The sequence below is a fragment of the Quercus suber genome, unplaced genomic scaffold, assembly GCF_002906115.3.
Source record: "Quercus suber isolate HL8 unplaced genomic scaffold, Cork oak 2.0 scaffold_58, whole genome shotgun sequence".
NCBI classification, from domain to species: Eukaryota; Viridiplantae; Streptophyta; class Magnoliopsida; order Fagales; family Fagaceae; genus Quercus; species Quercus suber.
Window position 1 is genome coordinate 404,475 of NW_027069523.1, and position 9,917 is coordinate 414,391.

Below are 9,917 nucleotides of genomic sequence, written 5' to 3' on the forward strand. Positions count from 1 at the left end.
GGTCATAGCAAGAATAACTGTTACAAACGTTATGACAGGAATACAATACAATAGGATAACTACAATACTAAACGGAATAAATAAAACTAACACCGAGAAGATGATAAAATAGAGTTACAGCAGAATAATACAACAAATAGAAATAACACTACAGCAGAAAAGGCAAATAACTTAATAACTGAATAATAGGCAAATCACCCAACAAATACGAATAGTTAAAAAAAAAAAAAGAAAAAAGAAAAGAAAAGAGGAAAACTTGTCTGCCAGACAATAAGCTGAACTTTTCAGCAGAAGCGGACCCAAGAAGGGAGCCAATCTCTACCGTGAGTAGCCTCAAGAAAGGCTCATGCCATAAAAGTTACACATTTTGGAGAAATGGTCTAAATGGTTTGAGCTTCAATTCTTAATCTTCAGAGAGTAGGTCTGCCAAGAGAGAGAGAAAAGATAGTCTATTGATGCATGCCTCTATTCCTACCATTCACTTTCTTTCTCTCTAGTTTCCTCTCCAATCTTTCTTTCTTTTCTCTCTGGCTTTTTTGTGTGTTCTTTTTTTGTTTCCTCTCCTTTCTTTCCTACTTTCTCCCACCCGTCTGTTTGTCTCCCTTCATTGTTCATGGCTACCCCCTTCCATCTGCCATTGTGGGATTTATCATTTTCATCCCTCAACTACTTTTGGCTTTGTATGGGTATCCCTCCAGGACTGCCCACTAGCCTACCGGCTGCCCAGCCACTACTTTTGCTCAAAGTGTGTTGGTTGTACCACTTTTCATTCCCAGACAAAATTACTTGTCTTATTTATTTCCTCTCTCTGTTTTTGTTTTATCTATATGGATAAGGATTAAGCTGCCTTATCACTTACCTCTATGGCGTGTATCAAGTGGTCACAACCCATACTTACCTTTTTGGGGTGAGATGCCATCACAATAAGACATTTCCCCCAAAAAAGCTTGAGCGGAAACTCCAAAATAGACCCATTTTCTCCCTACCGCCAAACTACACCTTCTGAATACCTTGACCAATGGCCCACTTCCCATGTTGGGTACAAGTATGTGGTGCCTTGGCCATTTGTGCATGCTCCGCTCCATCTGAATTTGTCTCTTTCTGGCCTTCACACTATTTCTACTACTCTTGTGTTGTTTGATTCTATTGTATGTACTAGTTGATGTTTATCTTTTGTGGTGTGAAGGATGTGTGGGCTTTTGGACTCATATTTTCTTCCTTTCATCCCTTCTTGGATTGGGTATCACTTGGGCAAAAGTCTTCATCTTCCTGCTAAGCCCATACTTCCTTCTTTATGGCTGTGGCCTTTTTGGCTACTAATCCTACCATATCACTTGTTGTGTCTGCTATAGCTTTGCCTTTCTTTTTATTTCTTATTATCCCGTGGGCTTGCGGGCTGATGTTCCTGCCATGTCAACCCACTTCTTCGTCAATCCTTTGCTCAGGGCTTTCTTGGCCCACTTTCCACGTCTTTACCTCTTTTGGGCTTATTAGCCAACATTCCTACCACGATAGCCTATTTTACCACCTTATTCCTCGGGCTTCCTTGGCCCATTTGCTACATTTTTACCTCTTTTTACGCCCATGGGCTTATTGCTAAATTCTCTAGGCTTTCTCAACCCTTTTACTACACTTTTACCTCTTATTACCTTTTTAGGCTTATTGGCCATTATGCCAACCCATTGAGTTTACCAATTCATTCTCTGGGCTTCCTTGTCCCGTTTACTTCTTCTTTGACTCTTATTATTCCCATAGGCTTATTGTTTCATTCCTTGGGCTCTTTTGGCTCATTTACTCATTCTTTACCTCTTTTCATCTTCATGGGCATGCTGGCCATCAATCCTACTACTTCAACCCGTTGGGCTTGTTTCCTTATTTCTTTACCATTTTGCCTCTCATTTCCTTCTCACCTTCTCTATTGTTGGACTTCTTTTGCTGTTGGGCCCTTTGTAAAAAATGAGCATCAACAGGTGGCAAAGCTAAAAAAAAAAAATTGTTTCATATTATTGTAGTTCAATGACATTGATTGGTCAATTTTGCAAGAGAAAGCAAGGTTGAATTTCTCCTCCCATTTATTGTAATAATTGAATTACATATAAAAATTAAAAATTCTACTAGTGTGAGTGCATTGAGTTTTTTCTTAAAAAAATAATTTAATAGTTACAATAAAAAATGAGAAAATTTGAATTCTGGGTGTTTCTTTTGAAAAAACTAAAAATTGTCAATTGAGAATTACAAAAATATTGGCAATTCGAGTTTTTTTTTTAATAGGTCTAGTTAACAGATGTCATTAGGACAGTTGTTAATGGATCATTTTAGAAATGTTTTATTATTATTTTCATGAAAAATATAGAAAAAATGTTATAAAAATTAATTATTTTTTCTTTTTTCTTAAAAAGTTTCTAAAAATATTTTTTAAATCGATACATTTAGATCATCTACTAACTTTTTCCTAAATATGAACGTGGCTTGTAAAATGCCAAGTACGTTTTACATTATATAAAATATAAGAGTAATGCTATAGACACAAACTATTTTTCAACATTTTTACAAACTATTGATGTGATTTTAGCATTTTTCAAATAGTTATTGTAAGTATAAATGTGATGTTAGTGATGAGCTCATATTAGAACTAATAAAAATTTGTCACATTAACTATTTGTAAAAATATTATAAAATAATTTGTGTAGGCAGTATTACTCAAAATATAACTTCTAAGTATCGTACTGCGCTCAAAAAAAAAATATATATATATATATATATATATAATTGCTAAAGCTTCGCATTAGGTAGGTTGCGCTTTTCTAAATTAGGTGGCAAGTTTTCTAAACAAGTAAATTAGCTGAGCTCAGTTGGCACACCCACCTGGGCCACCTCATAACTTGACAGTTTCCAACTATACAACAAAAAGTCAACTTTCTCCTATAGCTTTTCAAAGTATACAACAAACGTTCAACAATCTCCTATTCTTGTTCTTATCAATCTGCTACCTTTAGCATGGCTGAGGCTCTAGTTTGTATCATCTTAGAGCAGTTGTCTTCAATCACTACTCAAGAGTTTAAGTTGGTTCTGGGTGTTGACGAGGAAGTCCAAAAGCTTGCAAGCAATTTCCAGATAATCCAGATGGTGCTCAATGATGCTGAGAAAAGACAAGTGAAAGAGAAACCTGTGAAGCTTTGGATAGATAAGCTCAAAGATGTATCCTATGATGTGGAGGATGTGTTGGATGAGTGGAACACTGCAATACTCAAATCAGAAATTGAGAAAGAAAGAAGAGTTGATAAGATTTCTGATCTCAAGAGGAAGGTAAGCTCCATCATTCCTTCCTCTTCTGGTTATTTGAGTCAAGTAAAACAACTTTTTTTCCGTTATGATATTGCTCACAAGATAAAAGAATTGAATGGAAAAGTAGATGAGATTGTAAGAGAGAAAGAGATTTTCAGGTTTGAATTGTCTAGGGGCATTGAAGAAGTTGAGAGACCAAAAAGTACATCCTTTGTTGATGTGTCTAATATATGTGGTCGTGATAAGGATAGGTGTGATCTAATAAGCAACCTATTAGGCAAGGGTGGTCATGAAGAGAGAAGCCCTCATGTCATATCTTTAATGGGTATGGGAGGCATTGGAAAACAACACTTGCCCAATTACTCTACAATGATCATGAGGTGAAGGCCCATTTTCAATGTAGAATGTGGGTTTATGTTTCTGAACCTTTCAATGGTGTTAGGGTTGCCAAAGCAATCATTCAAGAAGTTGGAGGTCTTTCCCCCGACAACTATACTGAATTGGAAACTCTACTAAAAAGTATTTGTAATTTGATCAAGGGAAAGAAGTTCTTTCTTGTCTTAGATGATGTATGGACTGAAGACTACACAATTTGGGAGCCATTTAAACTAGCACTCCAATATGGTGCCCAAGGTAGTAGAATTCTAGTGACTACACGTAAAGAAAGAGTTGCAGAAATTATGGGGAGTGCCTACAGGATCAATTTGGAGGCACTGTCTGATGGAGATTGCTGGCTGATATTCAGTAAAATTGCATTTTTGGAGAAGAGCCTACAGCAATGTAAGCAACTAGAAGACCTTGGTAGAGAAATAGCAAAGAAATGCAAAGGCTTGCCACTTGCTGCAAAGACTTTAGGGAGTCTTATGCGCTTCAAGAAAAGTAAAGAACAATGGAAAAATGTTTTAGATAGTAGTTTGTGGAAATTAGAAGATGTTGAAAAAGGTCTTTTTGCACCATTGTTATTGAGTTATTATGAATTACCCTTCACAATGAAACGATGTTTCTCATACTGTGCCATCTTTCCTAAAGATTATGTGATTTATACAAATGATCTGGTCAAACTATGGATGGCACAAGGATATCTCAACTCAGAAGAAAATATGTATATGGAATTGGAAATTATTGGAGAAGAGTACTTCGAAAACTTGGCCATGCGTTCCTTCTTCCAAGATTTTGAGAAAGATGAGCATGATGATATGATAAGAAGTTGCAAAATGCATGATATAGTGCACGACTTTGCTCAATTAATAATGAAAAATGAATGCTTTTCAATTGAAGTCAATGGTGATAAAGAGTTTGGGATAGACTCTTTCCACAAAAGTACTCGCCATTTGTCAATAGCACCCAGAGGAGAAACACAATTTCCTGTGGCAGTGTACACGGCAAAAAATTTACGCACTCTCTTACCTTTGAAGACTTCATTCTCAAACATTAACCATGTCCTACCTGATTTACTACAACGTTTGACATGTTTACGTGCATTAAATCTGAGTTGTAGTTCTATTGAGAAACTTCCGGATGAGGTGGAAAAATTAATACATTTAAGATTCATTGACTTATCTTATAACAGTAAATTGAAAGTATTGCCTGAATCAATATGTAATTTGTGTAATTTACAAACTTTGAATATTAGTAGATGTCATGGCATTGAGAAACTGCCTCAAGGGATGAGTAAACTAATTAAGTTAAGACATCTTGTTCTTCATGGGATTAATTTTACAAAGCCATTTCCAATGGGTATTGGGAAATTGAGTTCTCTTAGAACATTGGAGCAATTTGTTGTAAGTGGTAGGGGTGATATTGGAGGATGTAAACTTGAAGAATTGAAACTTTTGAACTACCTTCAAGGAGCTCTTGTGATAAAAGGGTTGGGAAATGTGATAGATGTGGTTGAGGCTGAGAATGCACATCTCAAAGAGAAAATACACCTTTGTCGTGTGCGTTTAAATTTTGATGGGACAAGTGAAGAGAGTAGAAGAATGGAGAATAATGTACTAATTCTCAATGTCTTAGAGCCACATCCAAACTTGGAGCATTTACAAATCTATTGGTATGAGGGCAGCACAATGTTTCCCAATTGGATTATGTCCTTAACCAAACTGAAAAAGCTTGAAATCATAGATTGCAAAAAATTAGATTCTATACCTCCTTTGGGGAAGCTTCCATGCCTTGAATCATTAGAAATACGAAATGCAGATAGTGTGAAAAAGGTGGGAGTTGAATTTTTGGGAATAGAATTTAAAGACAAGAAATACAAGGGATTATCAGCATCACTTATCTTGTTCCCAAATTTGAAATCTCTAATATTTTGGAACATGAAAGAGTGGGAGGAATGGGGTGGGATTGGGGGGTTGAAAGAAGAAGATTGCTTTACTATAATGCCCTGTCTTCTGTATTTGGAAATTGTTGGCTGCCCTAAGCTAAAAGCACTGCCACACTTTTTTCATACAACTCCATTGAAGGAATTGTGTATTAGGGAGAGTCCAATTCTCAAAGAAGATTGCCAAAAAAGAGATAATGGACCCAAGATTATTCACATCCCAAGAATCTACAATATTCACCTGAATCTTGAAGAAGAAGATCATTGAAGGCAAAGTCAATTCTCTGTTCCATGTGAGTATTCCAAAACTCATCCATTCGCTAGTAACTTACAGTTCTACTTCTATTTGGATACAAATATGAATTTAATTGCATAATTGCCTGGCAGAACCTATCCCAAAAAAATAAAAAACAATGTTATTGAAATGTTGATGGTGTTTAAGAACAAATATAAGGAGATTACATATGTCAAAAGAAAAAAAGTATATGTTTGAATGGAAAGTTATGGAGAGGGAATATTTTTATTCTTTTTATTTCTATATACAGTTATTTTGTATGGATTTTTCTCTGCCCAAATTTATGTCATCATATATCTCATTCTTTTAAAATTGCAAAATGCTGTGTGCAATTGGCAGAATGTTTTGCAATTTCCATCAATATAACAATGTTATCTATCAAAGAATCAATGATCAATGCCAAGTGGTGATGTGCATGCAACAACTGCACAAGATGTTATGTACTCTTCTAGTGCAAGGCATATCATGTTATTTCTTATTAAACTTTTCTCACAAGATGTTTTCCCTGTACCAATCTTGTGGTAAATATTTATTCTATTTCAATCTCATGTAACCCAAACTCTAGTATACGAAGAAGCATATCTTATACTAGTGCAATATTCACATGTGGATGCACTTGTCAGGCATGCGTGGTGGCTTGGTTGATTGGCACTCTGTTAGGCTCACATGATGGAGGAAGCAAATGCACAAGGATGAAGCTTATATTAGAGAAAATGGTCTCATGTTGCTTTTGTTTCTTTCAGAAAGCTTGACCAGAAAAAGGCCCTCCAAATAAATCTCTCTTCATAATGATAAAAATATACTAGCATATTGTATCAGTGTACTTCCTTGGAGTAATCTATGCCATATGGTAAAGCATGAAGGGTGAACTAAATAGCTGACCATTTGCAACTTAAGCAATATCCTTATCTTTTTGAGTTTGGAAGCATAAGTGCTAATTTTCAATGATTTTTACTGTCACAGGTTTTCTGAGTGATTGAAGCATTACAGTATTCCATGGAGAAGGGAAAGAGAGGGATTTTACCCACAGGAAGAGGGATAATTTGATAAATGGCTGCCCCTTGCTACTATCTGTTGCTGCCCAATACTTATGCAGTAGACAATCAAGCTATTTAACTCTTGGTTTGAGTTCAACCCAAGTATTTAAATTCTGATTCAACAACAGGTAAATTTGAATTTTTATTTTTCTTCTGGTGCTATGGTTGCAATTCCAACATATTGAGTTCCCAAAAATATTTTGGTTTCTCAAACTTAAGACATCATATAAAATGTTTCGTTCTTTCTGGACTTCATTGAATCCAGATATCATGCAAAAGGTTTTTGTACAACATCTTTTTTTATCATTTCAAAGATGTTGTAGGACAATCAGAACCTGAATTGTGGCTTTCTTTAGTACTCAATCAATGTAGTGACACATGTAAAGGCAAAACTTTAGTACTCAATCAATGTGGTGACATATGAATGGCAATTCGCCAGTAACATCTTTGCATAATCTTGCATCTAGAAGTAATAATTTTGTAAAATTCATCAAAAAGGATATAAAAATTAGGAAAAAAGAAAGGAGCCCACTAGCCTTGAAGCTGCATTCCATCCAGATTTAATGTTAGTGGATTATTTACTTGCTATTTATCAAGTTTTAATTCAATACTTTATGTTTTTTTTCTTGTCTCAAAGGCTGAAGAATGTCACGGGATGGACTTCAATGTGAGGGACGGCGAGTCAAGTGACTATCAGGAGTTGAGAAAAAGTCTTATAAACACCTTGGCTTTCTGAGTCATATTAATAACAATTAGTAAACCTCTTTTTCTAGAGCAATATTCATGGAAGTGAACAGAGTTCCCTATGGGTTTGTTACGATTTCTATGCTGTCTTGATCCCATCATGTCTCACTCCAAGACATTCCTATTTAGTTTTGGTTTATTTCCTTGAAGTAGGTATTTAATACTAAAAACTTAGATGTACTGCCTCCCCCCTCTTTGGGCTAATGCAAAGTATGATTAATAGTGACTTTACCTGCCTTTTTTTCTTCTCTTTGTCATGCAGTTGCTATCATTCATCACAAATCTTAATACACAATTGGTGGGAGTGGAAGAACTGCAGAAATTATTATAGGTATAAAGTACTCAACAAAGGAGTGTATCAACCAAAAGTTTGCTCAATCTTTCACAAATTTGGATGCATAAGCTAAAATGAGTTTTGATAATAAATTTATAATTGCATACAACACTGTAAGTAATTATCTCAATAAAATTTAATGCTATTTCATTACCAAGGATCCAAAAGATCTTTGTCATATACTATTAGGTAAGCCATGAATTGAGGAAGGGAAATGTATATAATTCTAAAGAGACATATAGATTTGTTGAGAAATGATGGGAAAATTTTTTTATTATTAAGAGAAGTCCCAGCGTGTTCTTGAATTTAATAAAGAAAAATTTCATTCTAAAATTTCTGAGATATCAAGTCAGGTCAAAAAGTTGGAGGTTGAAAAAAAGCTTTAGCAAGAAATTCATGAAGGATCAAGGAAGAAAATATGGAAGCTTCTAAGAAATCACATAATCCCATAGGAAACATGCCACAAGTTAATGATTTTCTTGGGGTTCTAACTTCTAATTTTGTCATTAATTCATTGCTGGTTAATGTTGCAAATCAATTAAAAAATGAGGTGAAAAATTTTTAAGTTGCTTTTCCCTAGAATAAATTTACTAGGAATTTAAAGATTGTGAAGCATTCGAAATATCTTTTCCTATGGATTGGAAATTTTCAATTTGAAGCTAGAACTTGTTGACAAGTTCTTTTTAAGTGAAAGGGTCTAACAAAGAACATTGTGCTTGTCATGGAAAATTTTTATTTCTAATTTTTGTATTTAAGAATTTTCTAGAATAAGGTTTAATTTTCTTGTTTCAAAAAGTTTTTAGGAGTATTTTAATCAAAACTGAGTTCTTATATGGTAGCAAATTAATTAGAATTGTTTTAGGAATCCTTTTTTCCTTGTGAATAAGTTTTCTGGAACTTTTAAATTGATCCATAAGTTGTAAAACAAAAATTAAAGGTATTCTATAGATAAGATTTCAGTTTGTTAATTGTTAGGAACCTTGCAGGTGCAAGCTACCTTGCTGCCAGCTTTGCTGCCTTGTATTAGCCTGCATGTGTATGCTGTGTGTGTTGCCGTGTTGCCTGATGCAATGAGTTGCCTGTGCTGCTATATCTACCTGCAGCTGTTCTGTGTTTGGCCTGCTGCATCTGCGTGTTATGCCCACTGCCTGCAGGCTGCAGTGCAGTGTGCTGCCTTTGCTACTTCATGTGCTCCTTGCTGTTTATGTTGCTGTATGCTCCCTATGTGCTGTTCAGCAGATCCTACAGATGTGTATGCTGAATGTGCAAGTGATGCATTGTAATGAGGAATGAATTTACTACATTTTAGTTAATTGCCTACAATTAATTCAGTATGTGTTCAATTAGAGAGCTATTTAAGAGCTAGGAGGTGTTGGGCTTTGTGGATCCTAGTTGTATTTGATCTAGATGACGATCCAACTTGAAATGATGTTGCGTGGTTTTTTAATGGGAGATTTTCTGAGGCTTAGTCCATGGAGTGGAGGTTTGAGCCGACCATTTTTTTGGTGATTAAGGTTTTTTGATGTAGTTTTTGAGAGAGAAAAAAAACTGTACTGCCGCATTTTGTATTTTTTTTCTTTGATAATAGTGAAATCCTTGTTGTACACACAATTTCCGAAAAAGATAAATCTCACGATCACGAAATAGTGTAACAAATAATCAATTTGTATTTGATTTGTATATATGTGAGTACAATCATTTGTATGAATCTTTATAATGAAGGAGTACAACAAATTTCTCTGATTCGATCTCCAAAAAACATTACGATCCAAAGGGGGCTATGAAGCTTGATCTTGAATCATGTTTTGATGTCTCCAAGTTGAATGAATAGTCGAACGTGCTTGATTTGGTGTGAGGGCCGTTAGCTTGATCTCGAACTAGGTTAAAGGAAAATCCCCACTT

General features: G+C 35.1%; 2 protein-coding genes across 5 annotated transcripts; both read left to right on the forward strand.

Moving 5' to 3' along the window:
* The first annotated feature begins 2,856 nt into the window (after positions 1-2,856).
* LOC112016233 (putative disease resistance protein RGA3) lies at positions 2,857-9,674 on the forward strand. Of its 4 annotated transcripts, none has more exons than XM_065772385.1 (5): positions 2,857-5,898; positions 6,524-6,750; positions 6,864-7,065; positions 7,575-8,012; positions 9,002-9,674. In XM_065772385.1, exon 1 carries the CDS (start codon positions 3,690-3,692, stop codon positions 5,871-5,873), a length of 2,184 nt encoding a protein of 727 aa, XP_065628457.1. In that variant the 5' UTR covers positions 2,857-3,689; the 3' UTR covers positions 5,874-5,898; positions 6,524-6,750; positions 6,864-7,065; positions 7,575-8,012; positions 9,002-9,674. The 4 variants fall into 4 exon arrangements, with proteins under 4 accessions (XP_065628457.1, XP_023904523.1, XP_023904522.1 ...); XM_024048755.2 differs by lacking the exon at positions 6,524-6,750 and having other exon boundaries at positions 2,858-5,898; positions 7,575-7,834; positions 7,944-8,012; XM_024048754.2 differs by lacking the exon at positions 6,524-6,750 and having other exon boundaries at positions 2,858-5,898.
* LOC112016219 (putative disease resistance protein RGA1) lies at positions 2,998-3,669 on the forward strand. Its single transcript, XM_024048739.2, has one exon. It carries the CDS (start codon positions 2,998-3,000, stop codon positions 3,667-3,669), a length of 672 nt encoding a protein of 223 aa, XP_023904507.2.
* Positions 9,675-9,917: the final 243 nt, after the last annotated feature.